The sequence below is a fragment of the Mustela lutreola genome, chromosome 1 (genome assembly GCF_030435805.1).
Source record: "Mustela lutreola isolate mMusLut2 chromosome 1, mMusLut2.pri, whole genome shotgun sequence".
NCBI lineage: Eukaryota > Metazoa > Chordata > Mammalia > Carnivora > Mustelidae > Mustela > Mustela lutreola.
In genome coordinates, this window is record NC_081290.1 from 260,566,022 (window position 1) to 260,586,474 (window position 20,453).

At 36.1% G+C, this 20,453-nt stretch overlaps 1 protein-coding gene across 3 annotated transcripts in view; it reads left to right on the top strand.

Moving 5' to 3' along the window:
- The window catches only part of QSER1 (glutamine and serine rich 1), a 77,804-nt gene that overhangs the window by 42,826 nt on the left and 14,525 nt on the right, over nucleotides 1–20,453 (top strand). For all 3 annotated transcript variants that reach the window (XM_059138994.1, XM_059139003.1, XM_059139010.1), the window contains 4 exons: nucleotides 9,534–9,862; nucleotides 11,067–11,183; nucleotides 11,711–11,844; nucleotides 13,071–13,288. In XM_059138994.1, the coding sequence (XP_058994977.1) occupies nucleotides 9,534–9,862; nucleotides 11,067–11,183; nucleotides 11,711–11,844; nucleotides 13,071–13,288 (798 nt within the window). The remainder of the gene's footprint in view (nucleotides 1–9,533; nucleotides 9,863–11,066; nucleotides 11,184–11,710; nucleotides 11,845–13,070; nucleotides 13,289–20,453) is intronic.

Below are 20,453 nucleotides of genomic sequence, written 5' to 3' on the forward strand. Positions count from 1 at the left end.
TTACATTGACTAATTTTCAAATGTATTCATGGCCTTGCATTCCCAGGATCAACCCCAACAGCTGTGATATCTTGTCTTTTTTTTTAATACTTTGATGAATTCAGTTTTCTAATTTTTTTGCATCCATCTTTGCAGTGGATATTGGTCTGTAGCTTTCCTTTTTTAATGCCTTTGTCAGATTTTGGTGTCTGGTTATTGCTGACCTCATAAATAAATTGGGGACTGTCCCCTTCTTTTCTCTTTCCTGAAAGAGATTATGTAGTACGATTTCTTCCCAGAGATGCTTGATTGAATTTGTTGGTGAAACCATCTGGACCTGGAGTTTTCTTTTTTTTTAAAGATTTTATTTATATATTTGACAGAGAGGGATCACAAGTAGACAGAGAGGCAGGCAGAGAGAGAGAGGGAAACAGGCTCCCTGCTGAGCTGAGAGCCCGACTCGGGACTCTATCCCAGGACCCTGAGATCATGACCTGAGCCGAAGGCAGTGGCTCAACCCACTGAGCCACCCAGGCGCCCCTGGACCTGGAGTTTTCTTTGTCAGAAAGTTTTTTGCTATGGATTCAGTTTCTTTGATGATGGAACCATTCATCTTGTCTGTTTCTTCTTGACTGTGTTTTGGTAGTTTGTATCTTTGAAGAAATTGGTCTGTTTTATCTGAGTTGTTTAATTTATGGGTATAGAGTTGTTGGTAGCATTTCCTCATGTTGATAATTTATGTCTTCTCTGTTGTGGTCAGTCTGGATAGACATTAATTGATTTTATTAATTCTTTTTCTCCTTTGTTGGCTATTTCATTGATTTTTGCTGTTCTCATTATTTCCTTTTTCCTGCTTGATTTAGGTTTGTCACACTCTATTTTTCTAGTTTCTTGTGGTAGAAGCCTAACTTGTTAATTTGAGAACCTCTTCTGCTATAAGCATTTAATGTTATAAAGCTCTCTCTAAACCCTTCCTCAGCTTTGTCCCACAAATTTTATTTTTATTATTTATTATTATTTTCTTTCAGTACTCTCTGATATTTCCTCTTTGGTCCATGAGTTATTATATTTTTTGAATATTTGGGTATTTTCCAGATACCTTTCCTTAATTGATTTCTTCTTTGTGTAATTTCAGTTCTCTGACATTTGTTAGGGTTAGCTTTATGACCCAGGATATGCTTGATCTTGATTAATGTTCCGTGTGTACTTTAAAAGAACATATATTCTGCTGGTTTTAATTACATTTAATGTGTAATTATTGATATAGCTAGATCTTTCATTTTATTGTTTTCTGGTTTCCCCCTTTCCTGTTTTTCTAAAACACATTATTTAAACTTCAGGTATTTCATTTTTAAATTTATCTCTATCTTTTCTGACTGTATCTTTTTGTATTATTCTTCTAGCAGTTGACCTAATGATTACCATCCACTTAAAATCAGTATTTTTATGATTTCAAGTAAAATGCCAAAGCCTACCAACCATACAGGTCCCTTTACCCTTGCCCTTATGTTACACATATTTGTCCTGTATATTACATCTACATATATTGAAAGCCCTAAAGAAGGAATGATTTTGCTTTCAACAGTCAAATATACTTTAAATAACTTAGGAGGAGAAAAGCCTCTTGTACTTATGTAGGTTCTATAATTTCTGTTGTAGTTCCTTTATTCCTGATGTTCCAAGTTTCTCTCTGGTATCACTTCCCATCAGCCCGAAAATCTTTTCCTTTTCCAAGGCTTTTCTTTTTCTTTGGTTTTCAGCAATGTAATTGTTTATCTCAGTAGGGTTTATCCTGTTTGGAGTTCACTGAGCTTCTTGAATCTGTAAAATGTATGTCTTTTATGAAGTTTGAAGTTTGGGGACATTATTTTTTCTGTACCAACCTTTCTCTCCTTATGGGACTCCAGTGACACAAATGTAAAACTTTTTGATAGTGTTCCTCCGGTTCTGTTCTTTTTTTTTTTTTATCTTCTTTCCCCCTCTGTTCTTCATATTGTATAACTTTTATTGCCTCACCTTAATGTTCATTGGTTTTTCAACCTTCTCGGTTCTGTTATTGTTCCCGTCCAGTGAATTTTTTATTTCAGGTATTTTTTCAATTCTAGAATTTGTCTTTGGTTCTTTTTTCTAGTTTCTCTTTCTCTACGGAGGACTTACATACTTCCACTCATTTTAAAAGTATGTCGACCCTACTTCATGGAGCATATTTACAACAGCTGCTTAAAGACCTTGATAATTCCAACATCTGAGTCATAAGAGTGGCTCTGGTTTCCCTTTAAGAATTGTCACATTTTTTCCAGTTCTTTGTATATTGAGCAATTTTGAATTGTATCCTGGACATTTTGAGTACTATACTGTGAGACTCTGGGTTCTGTTAAAATCCTCTGGAGAATGTTGATTTGTGTTGTTTTAGCAAGCGGTCAGACTACAAATTGTCTCATTTTTGAGTGGTCATTCCATTGTTGGTTCAATTTTCAAAGCCTTTGCTCTGCTGCTTTGATCTATCTCAGCAGTTAGTCTGAAACTTAGGTGATGGGTAGACTTTGTTAAAGTTTAGATCTCAAACCCTTTCTTATGCTAGTTTGGATCTACTCTACATAAGTGCAGTTTAAGCATGAAACTGAAATTTGTATGTGTTTATATACAGAATTAGCAGATACTGCTCTCCAGCACTTTCCTCCCTGGGAATTTTCCATACTACCCAGCTCCCTGGGTTCCCTTTCCTTAGGCATTTGGCTAGAAAGCTGGCATTTTTCTTGGAGTTTTAGCTTCTGGTGCTTTGATACAATTTTTGCAAGTGGGGCTTAAGGCGATACAGCCGTAGAAGACAAAAAATAGGGAGTCCCCCTAGATCCTCCCTCAGCTTTATTGAGATATAATTGACTATGTAACAGTTTATAAACTCTTCATGCCATTAGTGGCCCTGTTTCCAGGTTCTTCTGGAATGCCAAAAAGGCAGGCATTTTGTCAGGGTTTAAGATGTCTGGTTCACCACCATGGCATTGCAGCTTTGTGACTTGGGTTGCTAGTGGGATAGGTCTGGGAGAGAGAAAAGAGAAGAAAGAAATGGCATTTGCCCCCCCACATTCATCACCTTGAATGGGCCTCTTCTCTGTACTCTTCTCTCTAGAAAAACAGATTTTCTTGGAGTTTTTGTTGTTTGTGCCCTGTGTAGCTCTAAATCAGGGGTCACCCTCTGGTCAATGCTAGGTGATAAGAGAGGAAAGAAGTAAGAAACATCTCCATATAAAAATTGTTATTTAAATTTGTGCTTACCTCTCCAATCTATCCGCTTTATTAACTTTCCAGACTCTTCAGGTAGTTGCATTTTTTATTTTTTTCAAAGTGTTTATTTGTAGTACATGGGTGATAATAGGCTCTAGAGGGCTTACTTCATCTTGCTTGGTACAGAAGCCATGAATTTTAGAAAAATTCATCGTTTTATCAATTTACTGTCGTGATTTCTGATGCTCATATTGTCCTGTAATGGGCAAGTAGGAGTCTCTTCAATGTTTTGGTATTTTTGTTGTGATACATTGAATTCATTAATTTTAAGGGAAAATCTATCTTTACAGTATTGTCTTCTCATCCACTTATAGAATATATTGGTTTTTTTACTTATTCAGATTTTATACTATGTATTTTTATATTATATCATTTTTCTCTACATAGATGTTACAGTTTCTACAGTTTTTTAACTACAGTTTTCCCCACATTGTCTTCTTAGCAATTACTGATGGTGGTGTATGGCAATTACTGATTTTTATATCTTCATTTTGGTTTTGGCATTGGGGGGGGGTTATTTTAACAGTGTTTCCACCTGCATTTCTTGCATTTTTAGGTAGACATTTATGGCTTGTAAAAATAATGGGAGTTTTGGGGGGCCTGGGTGGCTCAGTGGGTTAAAGCCTCTGCCTTCGGCTCAGGTCATGATCTCAGGGTCCTGAGATCGAGCCCCACATTGGGCTCTCTGCTCAGCGTGGAGCCTGCTCCCCACCCCCACCTGCCTCTCTGCCTATTTGTGATCTCTGTCAAATAAATCAATAAAAATCTTTAAAAAAAAATAATAATGGGAGTTTTATCATTCTCTTTCTCTCTCTCTCTCTCTCTCTCTCTTTTTTTTTTTTTTTTTTTTATTATTTTACTTGGGCTCAGCCTCTGCTTTAACCCACTGAGCCACCCAGGCTCCTCAGTCTCTGCTTAATAGTAGCAATGAGAGCAAGGGTCCTCATGTCCTTCTTGGTTTGAAACAGAATATGCAGTGTTTGACTATGAATTATATTTGTTGTCAGTTTCTAGTACCGTATACTCTTTGAGAAAATTTCCTTCTGTTTTGAGGTTCTTTTTTAAGTTAAAAGTGGATATTGAATTTTTGTCAGATGCTTTTTTGAGCTTCTGATAAATCTGCTTTTCCACATTAATCTATTATTTGTTGTTGTTGTTGTTTTTTAATTTACGTATTTATTTTAGAGAAAGAGAGCCTGCATGTAAGCTGGGGAGGGGCAAAGGGAGAGAGAGACGCTCAAGCTGACTCCGCATGAAGCGCAGAGTCCGTGGAGGGGCATGATCTCATAACCCTGAGATAAGGACCGGAGCCAAAACCAAGAGTCTCTCTTAAGCAATTGAACCACCCAGGCACCTTAGTCTTTTATTTGACTTCTTAATGTTGAACCTTTCTAAGAAAAGTCTACCATGAACTCTCCTTGGTCATGATTAATTATTTTAATCCATTGCAAGATTTAAATTGCTACTGTTTTATTGGAGATTTTTACACCTAGATTCATAAATGAAATTATTGCTTATAGTGATTTTGTCTTGATCCTTTGTTGTTGTTTTTTTTGGTTTTGGTTTTGTCTTAATCTTGTTTACTTTTATATTCAGGAATATGCTGGTTTTATATACTGAATTGGGAAAATTTCTATATTTGTCTAAGCTATAAAAAAGTTTACCACATAAAATAGGGATTTAGAACTTTCTAAGAATATATCTGGGACTTTTCCAGTTTTTTTCTGAGGTAGTTTAATCTATCTGAATCAATTATTCAAAAGGTATATTTTCTAGTAAAACCATCCCTCTCATTTAAGTTTTGTAATCTGCTGTTATAAAGTTGTACATAGCATTCTAAGTTTTTAGTCTCCCTTTTTCTGTAGTTATGTTCTCTTTCTTGCTCCAAATGTGTTTTAATCTTTTTCCTTACCATTCTGTGAAAAGTTTGCCTATTTAGTGGTTCTTTTCAAAGAACCAGTTTACTTTTCTTTTTTAACTCCTATTTTCATTTTTTTACTCAGTTTTTCTTAATTTCTCTAATCCGTTCTTTTTCCCTATCTTCCTAGGTTCAATTTAATGTTTTCTCTCTGGCTTCTTGAGTTTAATGCTTAAGTTTATTTGTATATATCCTTGCTTTTTAATGAATGGCATTAAAGTATAAGTTATCTTCATTGTACCTGGGCTTTAATCTATGCCTCTAGTTTTAATTTGTAATGCTCTTACTGTCCTTTCTAAATGGTTTGTCATTTCAGTTTTGATTTCCTTTTTAACCCAAGAGTTATTAAGAAAAAGTAGGGTTTTGCCTGTTTCCTTGTAGCTTTCTCGTTTTGATGGTGGTGGTAGTGGTATTCTTTTATTACTAATTTATGACCCTACTGTATTTTGGTCAAGGGAATGCTTAAATAATGCCGCTTTTGGAAATCTATGAAAAATTTTTAGTGCCTTGGTAAATGGCCAATTTGTATAAATATTCCATGAATACCAAGTGCTAGCAGATTTTATTTGGTAATGCTCTTCAAATCCTCTGTATCTCTTTGGTTTTTCTTTAATGTAATAAATGACATTAGGTTATATAAGAAAATGTATATGTGAATGTTGGAGGTAAATGACAGGTCTAGAATTTGCCTTAAACTATCCCAGCAAATATAAAAGGGGTTGATGGACAGATAAAAGTATACCAAATGTTTGTAGTTGTTATAGCTGGGTTATAGTATTTGAGGGTTTGTATTCTCTAGTTTTATGTATATTTGAAATTATTAATAATAAACAGTTTTTTAAATCCTCCCTATCCTTATTTGTTTTTAGATTGCTTGATCTGTTGATTCCTGAAAAAGGTGTGTTAAAGTTTTGAAATATGTTTGATTATTTTTCTAATACTGTTTACTTGATATATTATGAACCCACATAATTAGGTACATAAAATATTACTGCGTTCAATTTCCTTTCTGTAAAATCTCTTCTTACAAATTTAATTTCCCACTTCTGTTTTTAATATTACCATACTAATTTTATTGTTAACTGTTTTGGTATATTTTTCCATATCTCTGCTTTCTTTCTTTCAGAATATTTTTTCTTGTGAATTATCACTCCTATATAGAAATAAAGAACATGTAAGAAAAACACATAAAATTCCCATAAAATGTGAAATGCAGACATTACTTAAGCCTTGACCACCAAAATAGAGCAATTTTATAAGATAATAGTTTAAAGAAAAAAAAAAGGGACAAAGAAATAAAAATAAGTTTTTATTTTTAAAACTTCTAAATAACTCAAGGATTTAAAAGGAAACCAGGGGCGCCTGGGTGGCTCAGTGGGTTAAGCCGCTGCCTTCGGCTCAGGTCATGATCTTAGGGTCCTGGGATCGAGCCCCGCATCGGGCTCTCTGCTCAGCAGGGAGCCTGCTTCCTCCTCTCTCTCTCTCTGCCTGCCTCTCTGCCTGCTTGTGATCTCTCTCTCTCTCAAATAAATAAATAAAATATTTAAAAAAAAATAAAAGGAAACCAAAACTGAAATGATAAGCCACTTAGAAAGGACAGTGGAAAATTTACATTTCAAAACCAATGGGATATTCCAAAAGTGTAGAACAAAGAAGAAAATTTATAGTGTTAAATGCTACTCCTTAGAGAATAAGAAAGTACAAAAATAAATTGAATATTAAATTAACCCAACTTAAAACCTCTAGAACTAACCATATCTGAGTTGCTTTTCTTTTATAATTTTACCACCCATATATATATCCCTAAGCACTATCTATACTTTTTTTTTGAAGTATAGTTGACATTCAAGGTTATATTAGTTCCCAGGGTACAACTTACTGATTCAACAACATATACTTCTTAATTTTTCACTGTATGACTTTGTTAAAATATTATTGACTGTATTGCCTCAGCAGTACTCTTTGTCTCTGTTACTTATTTTATAACTGAAATTTATACCTCTTAATAACTCCTATGTCTATACTATATTTTACTACACTATGCCATACTGTACCTGAACCCTGTACTTTTGTTTGGCTTGTTTTAAAGCTTCATAAAAAGGGCATTGAACAATATTGATACATTTTTCCTCTACTAATTTGAAAGTTATACATTCTTTTTAAAAATATATTTGGTTAGGGCGCCTGGGTGGCTCAGTGGGTTGGGCCGCTGCCTTTGGCTCGGGTCATGATCTCAGGGTCCTGGGATCGAGTCCCGCATCGGGCTCTCTGCTCAGCAGGGAGCCTGCTTCCCTCTCTCTCTCTCTGCCTGCCTCTCCGCCTACTTGTGGTTTCTCTCTGTCAAATAAATAAATAAAATCTTTAAAAATATATATATATATTTGGTTAGCATATTATGAGCATTTTCAAATATGAACAAAAAGATTCTTGATATTAAACCAAGTTATGTATCACTCAGTTTTAATCATTGATACATGGTCAGTTTTGTTTCATTCCTATCTTTATCTATTCTCCCAACCCCTGATTATTTTGATGAAATATTTCTCTTCTTTTCCTGGTTATAATAGGAATTGCAGTGTTTTCTGCTTCTCAAAATCTGTTAATAATCTTTACTCTCCTAATGGATAATAAGGCTTTTGAACAATAGAACTCTTTCAACAATGTAGTTTTCAGAATATAAGTTTTACACTTCCTTTCTAAAATATTTTCTTCTTTTTGATGCTGTTATTAATGGAATTGTGTTCCTAAATTAATTTCTGGATGGATCATTGTAAGTATATAAAAATGCAATTGGGGGTATCTGGCTGGCTCAGTAGGTAGAACATGCAACTCTTGATCCTGGCGTTGTAAGTTCAAGCCAGGTTGCATGTACAGCTTGCTTTAAAAAAAAAAAAAAAAAAAAAAGTACAGGGCACCTGGGTGGCTCAGTGGGTTAAGCCGCTGCCTTCGGCTCAGGTCATGATCTCAGGGTCCTGGGATAGAGTCCCACATTGAGCTCTCTGCTCAACAGAGAGCCTGCTTCCCTCTCTCTTTGTCTCTGCCTGCCTCTCCGTCTACTTGTGGTCTCTGTCAAATAAATAAATAAAATCTTTTTTTAAAAAAATACAATTGATTTTTATATATTGATCTTGTATCCTGAAACCTTGTTGAATTTACTTAGTAATTCTAGTAGTTTTTTAGGCGATTTCTTAGGCTTTTCTGTATACAAGATCACGTCATCTGCAAATATTGTTTTATTTCTTCAGACATCTTTCTGAGGGGAAAACATCTAGTTTTTTACCTTTAAGTATGATGTCAGGGTTTCTTTTTTTATAGATGCCCTTTATCAGGTTGAAGAAGTTCTGTTCCGTTTTTAGCTTGTTGAGTGTTTTTATCACAAGTGTTTAAATTTATGATGTTGAATTTTGCCAAATGCTTTTTCTTTTCATCTACTAAGATGATCCTGTGGTTTTTGTCTTTTGTTCATAACATGGTGATTGATTGCTGTTTAAGTATGCATTTCTAGGATAAAACCCATTTGGTCATGATGTGTAGTTCTTTTTATATGTTGTTTGATTTGCTTATATTTTTGAAGATTTTTGTGTTTATATTCCTGAAGGATAATGGTCCTATGGTTTTTCATGATGTTTTTGTCTGGTTTAACTATTGGAATAATATTTAGTCCTATAAAATGAGTGCTTACTCATATTTTTTTTAAGCTTATGACGGATTAGTATTCATTCTTATTTAACTCTTGGTAGAATCTACTGATGAACTCATGTGGGCCTGTGCTTGTCTTTGTGGGATACTTTTTAATTGCTTTTATTCTCTGTACTTATTGGTCTATTCAGATGTTCTATTTCTTCTGGAGATTTTTTTAGTGGTTTTCATCTTTCTAGAAATTTGTCCATGTCATCTAAGTTGTTTGTTAGCATACAGTTTTTCATATTATTTCATAATCCTTTTTATTTCTATAGTGCTTAAGGCTTTTTCAAAGTATGTTGGGGTGTTGTTTTCCCTTCGTGCATCAGATTGGCTTTTCTTCTATGAATTCTTCACAGCTTTGGTCAGCTGACCGTTACTTATCTTGCATCACTTTTGTGTCTCTACTTAAAATATTTTTGTGCTACTTAATGGACTTAGGTAGGGGAAAGTGTAGCTTGATGGGAGGCTCAGTCTGATTGTCATCCAGATGTAATTCCATCACTTTGATTCTTGGAAATTAACAGCCATTCTTTAATTTCTTATTGTAATATTCATTGTTTCAATTTGATGGTAAAAGCAATCAAATCTTTCTTTTTAAACTGTTCAGATTTTACTCAGAACAAATGAATGTTTATTTGTATTACTGATTTGCATTTGCTTGATCTAGTTTCAGAAGCCCTGCGGGTGGCAACTACTAGCCCAACTGCCAATACTACTGGTACTTCTACTCCTTCCTCCACCACTGTGGGTCCAGTTAAGCAAGAACCTCCCTGCTCTACTTCATCTGCAGTAAATACCCTGGAAAATATACACTCTACAGAACCCCCAAAGCCCTGCGAACTTGATAGTCTTCCTTCAGACCAGTTTGCAAAAGGACAGGACACTGTTGCCATAGAAGGTTTTACAGATGAGGAAAACACAGAAAGTGGAGGGGAAGGCCAGTACAGAGAGCGTGATGAATTTGTGGTGAAGATAGAAGACATAGAGACTTTTAAGGTGATTTGAATGTTCACAGGTATATTCAAGGTCATAGTTTAGTGGGTGTGTCCTTATGTAATAAGCCTTCATAATGACTTTAGTAGTAAGATCTAGCTTGAATTGCAAAAAGTTATATTTTGATAGTTATTCTACGTTATAATTGTTAAATAAAAAAATCAAACTAGCAGATATTTTGAAAAAGAAAGCAGTTTAAAATAATTTTGACTTCTTTCTGAGTGTTAGGTATTTCTGACTAGTCACTATACCGTATTTAGGTACTAGTAATTAGAGCTGTTTTGAAATTTCATTTTGTTCAAGGCTCCCAAAATCATTGTATTGTTAGGAGTTTGGAGAAAATGAATTTTTCATTTAACAGTTTAAAGAAAATAAGAGAGGGCGCCTGGGTGGCTCAGTGGGTTAAGCCGCTGCCTTCGGCTCAGGTCATGATCCCAGGGTCCTGGGATCGAGTCCCGCATCGGGCTCTCTGCTCAGCAGGGAGCCTGCTTCCCTCTCTTTCTCTCTGCCTGCCTCTCTGCCTACTTGTGATCTCCTTCTGTCAAATAAATAAATAAAATCTTTAAAAAAAAAAAAAAAAAAAAAAAAAAAAAAAAGAAAATAAGAGAAATATGATGTAAACATAGAATTGACATATTTTCATAATTGCAAATTGTAGAATCATAGGTAGAATGTCAAATTTCATACTGAAAAACTTTAGCCATTAAAAAGAAATAGGTTTCAGAAACCTATCTGGGGGGGGCTTGGGGTTTTGTTTGCTTGCTTTTGACTTTTTAATTGGGGCAGAGAGGAGTGGCATTAAAAAGTATAAATGAGGAAGATAACCTTCAAATTATATGCCCTCCATTCACAATTAACTGCTGTTAATATTTTAACATATTTGTTTCTGGTCTTTTTGAATACATACATACTCTAAAAATTGTGTCGATTTATGTATGACTATCATTAGAAAACTTTCCAACAGTTACACAAAAGAGTAACTGGCTACTATGCATGTTGGTGTCCTCCCTATTCCTGGAAGGATTTTGGCAGAGACTGAATAGCAAGCTTATAAGAATTGTTGCAAAAGTTCAGGTAGGTAAAAAACAAAAGTTTAGCTAGATAGGTCTTTAATTTTCCTTTCAGCTCTAAGATTCTATAAATCTAGAATTTGTTGTCAGTTTGTATAAATATAATAAGTATAATTACATATAAATACATATTACAGGAGGCTTTAAAAACAGGAAAAGAACCCCCAGCTATCTGGAAAGTACAAAAAGCTTTATTACAGAAATTTGTTCCTGAAATTCGAGATGGACAAAGAGAATTTGCTGCTACCAATAGTGTAAGTAGAGTGCTTCTTTATATTCGTCTTCCTGGTTTTTTTGACAGCATCGTGATCCTAGGGAAAATACAGAATGATTTAAATTTAAATGTAATTTATATTGAACATTTCTGATAATAGTATAAAATTTGGTATATGATAGTCTGATATCAGTATGTAAATCCTGGCTTTTTAAATTATTATTATTAGTCTATGAAGAGTTCATATGGACTCAGAGGCTGTTATATTGATTATTCTGCCGGTCAAACATCCTGATTTTACCAGAAGACTTACAGAAATGATTTCTTTTGTACTTAATGTAGTTACTTAATAGCATTGAGTAAGTAAGCATCTGGTAATTAGCCAAATGAGATTGCTTCTGTGTTTGCAGTTAAGAATAAGCCTGAAGTTATTTTTATTGAGGGTGAGAAGTAGCCTGGCCAGAGCTACATTTGGAAAACTTTGAGGATAGCAATGTAATAGTGAAGCCAACAAATTTTTATGTACAGAATGTTTAAGTATGTAATTCAGAGTGTTTCTTTCCTTAGTACCTTGGGTATTTTGGAGAGGCAAAGAGTAAATACAAAAAGATATATGTGAAGTTCATTGAAAACACAAACAAAAAGGAATATGTCAGAGTGTGTTCCAAAAAACCACGAAGTAAGCCTTCACAAACTATCAGGTATTTATTTTTGTATGTAACATATTTATGTAGCAATTATTGGAAGACTTATTTTTGGCAATGTAATTTTGTTAAGTTTATCTTCTTTTTAGTAATCTCTATACCCAATATGGGACTTGAACCCATGACCCGGAGATCAAGAGTCCCACACTCCTCTGACCAAGCCAGCCAGGCACCCTGGCAATGTTTTATATAGAGAATTACATCAAGTAAAGAGTCTGATGAATTTTTTTTTATCATATACAAGTCTGAAAATTCAGTGTCTGCTGTAATAAGTGATTCCTTTTGGTGTAATGAGAGGGGTTATAAAGCTCATGACTGTCTTTTGTGGGATGGGCACTCTTTTTTTTCCCAGAGTCCTCTTGGTGTCACCCTAATATAGTGGAGGAAAAAATGGGTGAGTCAAAAGATTCGAATTCTGCTCTTTGTGATCTAGAATAGCACAACCTTTTTTGAAGCCCCCCCTTTTTATCCATAAAATGATGAAGTGTCCAGTTTTAAATGAAAAATTTGAGAAAAAATTATAAGACTTACACACTACTAAGCAAGTATACAATAGAATTGTCATATATTAATTATTGTGATTCTGGGTTATGTGGAACATGAATCTGGAAGACAGATGACCTAGCCACATTCCTGTGATCTGTATGGGAAGAGGGCCATGATCCTAGACAGTCTCAATCTAGTGCTAGGAAGGTCTAGCTTGATTAAGGTTCCAACTTAGTGGAAGCAGTGTACCTTATTTTTATGATGAGGTTTTATCCATTCAACTCTCCAGAGCTAATACAGCAAATCTTGAGGGGCTCTAGGACAAGTATATTTGGGTCTCCAGATCCAAACATCCTGTTTCCACCTAAGGGTTTCAGATGGTCAGGGCTGGATATGGGTGTATCCTGCATTACTTCCCAAAGCCTTGGATCACTGGTTATACGGCCTCGTCCACAGGGAAATGAGTTCATAGAGAAAGAAGGAGTTAAGAGAGAGAAATCAAAGTTGAATTAATAGTCCCTTAGTGACTGAATATTGAATGTCAGTGGTTAGAATGTATTTCAAGAGGATTTGGCGGGGGGAGTCATCGTTGGCGATGTATAGGACTTGGACTTCACTTTGGAGATGTTAGTAATTAAATATACTTTTCTTCACTAGTGTTACTCATTTTTGGTCTCAATTTATTTTAATCTGACAAGATTTCAGTGTGTTAATGAAGTGTGTCTGTAACATTGCAGAACTGTTCAGGCTAAGCCAAGTAGTAGCAACAAAACTTCTGATCCTCCAACACCAAAAACTACAACTACAAAAGCCCCTTCCGTGAAACCCAAAGTTAAACAGCTGAAAGTAAAGGCTGAGCCACCACCAAAGAAACGGAAGAAATGGAAAGAAGAGTTTTCATCATCCCAGTCTGACTCCTCTCCTGAGATCCATTCTAGTAGTAGTGATGAGGAGGGTAAGTTCTCCATGAAATGAATACCTCGATAACTTGAGACTGTCAGCATGAACAGAGAGAAGCGGTGATGCTCACAACTCAAAACTTTTATTTTTGGGGGGATTTACCTACCTAATTGAGTTCGGGTTAGGCTTTTATAAAAATAAATTCAAAAAATAAATACATCCATACCTGTATACCTGCATACAAACACAAATTCACATTGCCTGAGCACTAATTGAAAGCACGGCTTGCCCACGCACACAACCGCACACAACCTTGTGAAGTAGAAGAAGCAGTGAACTGAAAGACTGTTGCGAGTTCTAACCACAGTAATGCCAGTTACCTCCGCTCTCTGGGTGGGGTGGGGATTATTAGATCACATAGTTTATACTAAATCCTGTCGTTCTAAAGTTCTTATTTTATTTACTTGACAGACAGAGGTCACAAGTAGGCAGACAGAGAGGAGGGAAGCAGGCAGCCCAACGCAAGGCTCGATCCCAGGACCCTGGGATCATGACCCGAGCCAAAGGCAGAGCTTCAACCCACTGAGCCACCCAGACGCCCCTGTCGTTCTAAACTTCTGAGTCTGTGTTTATGCTAGAAGAAACTATTACTCTGATACTGTAATTAATAGGGCATGTAATTTTTACTCTGAAACTAATTAATAGGGTATAGAAATATATATATAATATATACTTAGGTGTATGTGGAATGTTTATTAATTATATAATATCATGCATACTACTCTGTATCTGCCCCTAGCCAACCAGCTGCCCTTGACTAAGCGAGGTACCCTATCTGTGCCTTAGTTTTCTCTTTTATAAAATGAAAAGGTTGAAATAGGTCAGCAGTTGCCAAACTTTTTGTTTGTTTGTTTTTAATTTTTTTTTTTTAGTTTTTTAGTTTTTATTAACATATAATATATTATTATCCCCAGGGGTACAGGTCTGTGAATCGCCAGGTTTACACTCTTCATAGCACTCGCCATAGCACATACCTTCCCCAATTTCCATAACCCAACCACCCTCTCCCTACTCCCCTACACCCAGCACCCCTCAGTTTCTTTTGTGAGATTAAGAGTCTGGCTGTTACCAAACTTTTTGATCTAACACTTTTTTTTACTTTTAAAACTGTTGAAGATACCAAGGAGCATTTTTGTAGGCTAGATATAGATATAGATAATAGTTGTATTTACTTTATTAGAAACTGAACCTGAGGGGCACCTGGGTGGCTCAGTCAGTCAAAGGTCTGTCTGCGGCTCAGGTTATGATCCCAGGGCCCTGGGATTGAGCCCCACATCAGGCTCCCTGCTTAGCAGGGGAGTTTGCTTCTCCCCCTACGCCTGCTCATGCTCTCTTTCAAATAAATAAATAAAATCTTTAAAAAGAACAAAACTAAACTGAGTTTGGGATAGTTGTAAAACACAAGAGTACACCAGCATACATTCCATTAGCCATCAAACTTGTTGTGTAATATATGCAAGAAAGAAAGCAGTTCAGTGTAGGGCAGAGGTTGGCAAACTGTGGCCAGTGGGCCAAATCTGACCAATAGTCTATTCTTGTAAGTAAAGATTTAACTAAAACACGAATTCATTTACGTATGTTCAGATAGTTGCTGTTCTACTAGGTGGCAAATTTTGAATCATTGCTACAGAAAGCATATGACCATTAAAGCCTAGAATGTTTGCTCCTGGCCCTTCCAGGAAAAAATTGGTGACTTTTCTTCTGGAGCATAAAGTTGGAGGTAGGCAGAAAAAGATGAAAGGATGACAGAAGGCCACATATGCCCAGTTAAAGCTGAAAAGCCTGGGATCCTGCAAGCCCAGAAGAGTCCCTTGGAGGAATTTAAGTAGGGAGCAATTGGAATTTGAATTACAAGACCTCATAGTTCAGGTATAATTCAAAGTCTGAACCTTAGTTGTAGCAGTAGGGGTAGAAGAGGGGGACGCATAAGAAATTCAGACTGATGGGGCGCCTGGGTGGCTCAGTGGGTTAAAGCCTCTGCCTTTGGCTCAGGTCAGGATCTCAGGGTCCTGGGATCGAGCCCCATGTCGGGCTTTCTGCTCAGCAGGGAGCCTGCTTCCCTCTCTCTCTCTACTTGTGATCTGTGTCTTTCAAATAAATAAATAAAATCTTAAAAAAAAAATTCAGACTGAACGTGAATGATGAATTGGGCATTGGGGGTGCTACTGAGGTTGATGGCCAGGTTCGCCTCTGACATTACAACTGTCATTGCTTGGGAGCTCATCTCAAAGCTTATTGGAATGGAAATCGAATTGTAACAAAAAGTCTTCTTCAGGGCAACAGTCTACTTGAAATGTGTTGTTTTTAAAAGCTACTTAGAAAGTATGCACATCAGAATTTATAAAGAAGATACCAAAGAGCATTTCTTTTTTTTTTTTCCCAAAGAGCATTTCTGTAGGCTAGATGAAATTTAGTGCTTTGAGTATGTGTAGAAGGCAATATACGTAATCTTTGCAGTTAGCATTCCTGCCTACTGTTTAGAATGGAGTGGTTTGAGTTCTGAATGTGCACACCACTGTACTGCTTCCTCAGATGACTTTCAAGTTTTTCTTTATTGGTAACTTGAATTGTTGCCACTAGGTGTCAGTAATAGGTAAGCATTTTTAGTGTTTAAAAAGTCAAATATTTATGATAAACATAGATTTATAGGCTGGTGATACTGTTTCAAGACTTTTATAGTCTTCAGATTTATTGAAGATTCCAAAACACTTGTGGGTTTTTTTTTTAAGGCTTTATCTATTGATGTTTACCAAATATCAATTAAAATAACTTTGTAAAATATTTATTTAAAATAAACCCATTCCATATTAATATTTTTTAACAACTGTATTTTCCTAAAATAACACTAGTTATAAGAGTAGCATTTTCATATTTGCTTCTACATATATATTTTGGGTAAAGTATATAAAGAAAACCCAGCCTTGGGGCACCTGGGTGGCTTAGTCAGTTAAGCATCTGCCTTTGGCTCGGGTCATGATCCGGGGATCCTGAGATGGAGCCCCACATCGGGCTCCCTGCTCAGCAGAAAGCCTGCTTCTTCCTCTCTCTCTGCCTCTCCCCTGCTCATGTTCTCTCACATTCTCTATCTCAAGTAAATATAAAGTCTTTAAAAAAAAAAAAAAAAGAAGGAAAGAAAGAAGAAAACCCAGCTTTATGTAGATTTTGTAGTTGGGAAAGGGAGGAGTATTTTAATTAAAATATTTTAATTTTCAGACAATTATGGATATTTTTCTTTGATATTCAGAAGGTTTTTATTTTATGAACTTGACAAAAAGTAACTTTTTCAACTTTTCATGCTTGTTACTTTAAAATGTATTGGTTTGTCTTACCTCCGCAATGTATCTTTATTTTTTTTTTTTCTTTTTTTTTTAAAGATTTTTATTTATTTGACAGAGAGAAATCACAAGTACACTGAGAGGCAGGCAGAGAGAGAGAGAGGGAAGCAGGCTCCCTGCTGAGCAGAGAGCCCAATGTGGGACTCGATCCCAGGACCCTGAGATCATGACCTGAGCCGAAGGCAGCGGCTCAACCCACTGAGCCACCCAGGCGCCCCCGCAATGTATCTTTAATCCATGAATGATTTTATGACATTTTCCATTGGTCATGTGAAAATATCTGTTAGCTCTTTAATGTACATAGTCTATTTTACTTTTTCCCACATTTTTAAAAAATTGTGCTAAAATATATAAACATAAAATTTGCTGTTACAGTCATTTTTAAGTGTACGTTCAGTAGCATTAATTATATTCACACTGTTGTGCAACTATCACAGCTCTCTATTTCCAGGACATTTTCATCACAGAAAATGGAAACTTTGTAACCATTAAGCAATAACTCCCCATACCCTTTTCCCCTGTTTGTGGTAATCTTTAATCTGTTTTCTGTTTCCATGAATTTGCCTACTCTAAATATATCATATAAATATGCTTGTCTTATTTCACTTAACATGATGTTTTCAAGGTTCATCCATGTTACAGCACATTTTCACATTTCACATTTATTACTTATTACTTTTTACGGCTGAATACATTGTAAGTTTATCCCTTGTATGTTCACTTTGTTTATCTTTTCATCTATTGATGGACATGGGTTGTTTCCACCTTTTAGCTATTGTAAATAATGCTGCAGTGAACATTGGCTTACAAATATCTGTTTGTATCTTTTTTTCAGTACATCTAGGAGTAGAATTTCTGAGTCATATAATTATAAGTTTAGCTTTTTGAGGGACCACTAATTGATTTTCCAAAGCGGTTACACCGTTTCACATTCCCACCAGCGATGTAGGAGGTTCCAATTTCTTCACTTCTTCACCAATACTTGTTATATTTTGTTTTGGGTATGTTGTTGTTGTTTATTGTAGCTGTCCTAGTAGGTGTAAAGTGTTATATTGAAATTTTGATTTGTATTTCCCTAACAACTAATGATGTTGAGCATCTTTTCAGGTGCTTATTGGCCATTTCCTTATTTTCTTTGGAGAAATATCTGAAATTTTTGCCCATTTCTTAATGGGCAAATGGGCATTTCTCCTTTTGTTCTTGAGTTGTGGGAGTTCTTTATATTTTATCCTGTTCTGTAGGTTGACATTTCATTTTTGATAATGTCCACTGGTGTACAAAAATTTGAAATTCTAATGAAGCCAAATTTATCTGGTTTTTTTCCTCTATTGCTTAAGCTTTTGGTGTCATATTTAGAATCTATTGCCAAATGCAAGGTCATGAAGATTTACCCCTATATTTTCTTCTAAGAGTTTCATGATTTTAACTCTTACATTTAGGTCATACATTTTTACAGCATCAAAAAAAAATAATACTCATGGGGCGCCTGGGTGGCTCAGTGGGTTAAGCCACTGCCTTCGGCTCAGGTCATGATCTCAGGGTCCTGGGATCGAGTCCTTCATCGGGCTCTCTGCTCAGCAGGGAGCCTTCTTCCTCCTCTCTCTCTGCCTGCCTCTCTGCCTACTAGTGATCTCTCTCTGTAAAATAAATAAATAAAATCTTTAAAAAAAAAAATAACACTCATTAATATTACCACTGATCTCATCAGTAAATTCCTTAAGTATTGATTTGGATGTTGTCAGCCTCATATTGGTAGATACAGAATTCCAAAATTCTGATTTTCATTTGAAACCTCAAATTTTCTCATTGACAGCAAATGCTGTCAATTGTTTTTGTTGAATGACAGGTCCGCTTCATTAATTTTTAAGAATACCATGTCTGCGGGGCACCTGGGTGGCTCAGTGGGTTAAAGCCTCTGCCTTCGGCTCAGGTCATGATCCCAGGGTCCTGGGATTGAGCCCCACATTGGGCTCTCTGCTCAGCAGGTGATTTCTGTCTGTCAAATAAATAAATAAAATCTTTTTAAAAAAAAAAAAAGAATACCATGTCTGGAGGTATATGGGTGGCACAGTTTTTGTTTAAGCGTCTGCCTTCTGCTTACGTCATGATCCCAGGATTCAGGGATCAAGCCCTGCATTGGGCTCCCTGCTCCATAGGAAGCCTGCTTCTCCCTCTCCTACTCCCCCTGCTTGTATTCCCTCTCTTGCTGTGTGCCTCTCTCTGTCAAATAATAAATAAAATCTAAAAAGAAAAATAAAGAATACCATGTCTACCAAATACGCAAGTCTGAATAGGCATAGTGTGTGTGTGTGTGTGTCAGTCGTCCTTTCAAATGAAAATGGTGTCCCATGGGGAGAAAAGTGACTAGTTCATCTCGTAACTCAATTACATAGATGTTCTTCCTAGAGATAACCATCATAGTTCATAACAGAAGTGCATATGTACCTCTGATTTCATCACACAGAATATTAAGACATTTTCTCAATAGTAATGATTTAATAAAAATTTTTTACTGCTTCACCAAGAACTATCCTTTTTTTTTTAATTTTTAAATTTTTTATAAGTAATCTCTCCCCAACATGGGATCAAACTCACAACCTCAACCTCAAGAGTTGCATGCCCCACCAAATGAGCCAGCCAGGCACCCCAAGGACTATTAAGTGAAATTGGCTCCCCACCCTCCCCTTAAAGGCATGGCAGTGAGATGGCAGAGTATATGGCTACTAGTGTAGTTTGGTTTCACCGCCTCAACCCATGCTAAGGCACCAGCAGTTGTACCCATCATTTTTAGAAGTATGAACAGAGTTAAAAAGATAAATAACATTTAATATTTTTATGAAAACAGTTTTGAAATCAGAAACAGGATCTTGAAGGAAACCCTAAGAGGTCCTTAAACCATACTGTAGGAACTGCTACTGGGGCGCCTGTGTGGCTCAGTGGGTTAAGCCGCTGCCTTCGGCTCAGGTCATGATCTCAGGTTCCTGGGATCAAGCCCTGCATTGGGCTCTCTGCTCAGCAGGGAGCCTGCTTCCCCCCCCCCCTCTGCCTGCCTCTCTGCCTACTTGAGATCTCTCTCTCTCTCTCTGTCAAATAAATAAATAAAATCTTTTAAAAAAAAATTTTTTTTAAAAGAACTTCTACTAAAGGCTATGATAATAGTTTGTTAATAACAAAAATTGCAACTGAGTAAATTTTAAAGATTAATTGGCTTGATTATTAGATTCATGGATCAGGCAACATCCCATCTAGCAAGTAGAGGGGAGGTCAAAAAGGCTACAGAAAAGGAAGGGTTTTTAAGAGTAGAGAGTAAAGGGGCACCTGGGTGTCTCAGTGGGTCAAAGCCTCTGCCTTTGGCTCAGGTCATGATCACAGGGTCCTGGGATTGAGCCCCGCATCAGGTTCTCTGCTCAGCAGGGAGCCTGCTTTCCTTCCTCTCTGCCTACTACTTGTGATCTCTGTCAAATAAGTAAATAAAATCTTAAAAAAGAAAAAAGTAGAGAGTAGAAAAAAAATTATTAACAAAGAATCCACTGTTTTAGGCAAGGTCACCCTCCTGAGGTGGATTGAAAGTTATCTATTAGTAAATTTCCTAGTGCTGGCCAGGAAATTCCCATCTTGACTGGTTAAAGGTTACATTTTTGGGGTCTTAAAACTACAGTCAGATTAGGTGTTACTAAGTCTTGGTGGTTTACTGACTTGGAGCCTTAATTAAGTGATACCATTTTGGACCTATTTTTTTTTTTTTTTTTTTTTAAGTTATGTGTTTGAATGAAAGTAAAAATTGACACATTTCTAATCTTGCAGTTTTTGCCATTGAATTTCAGT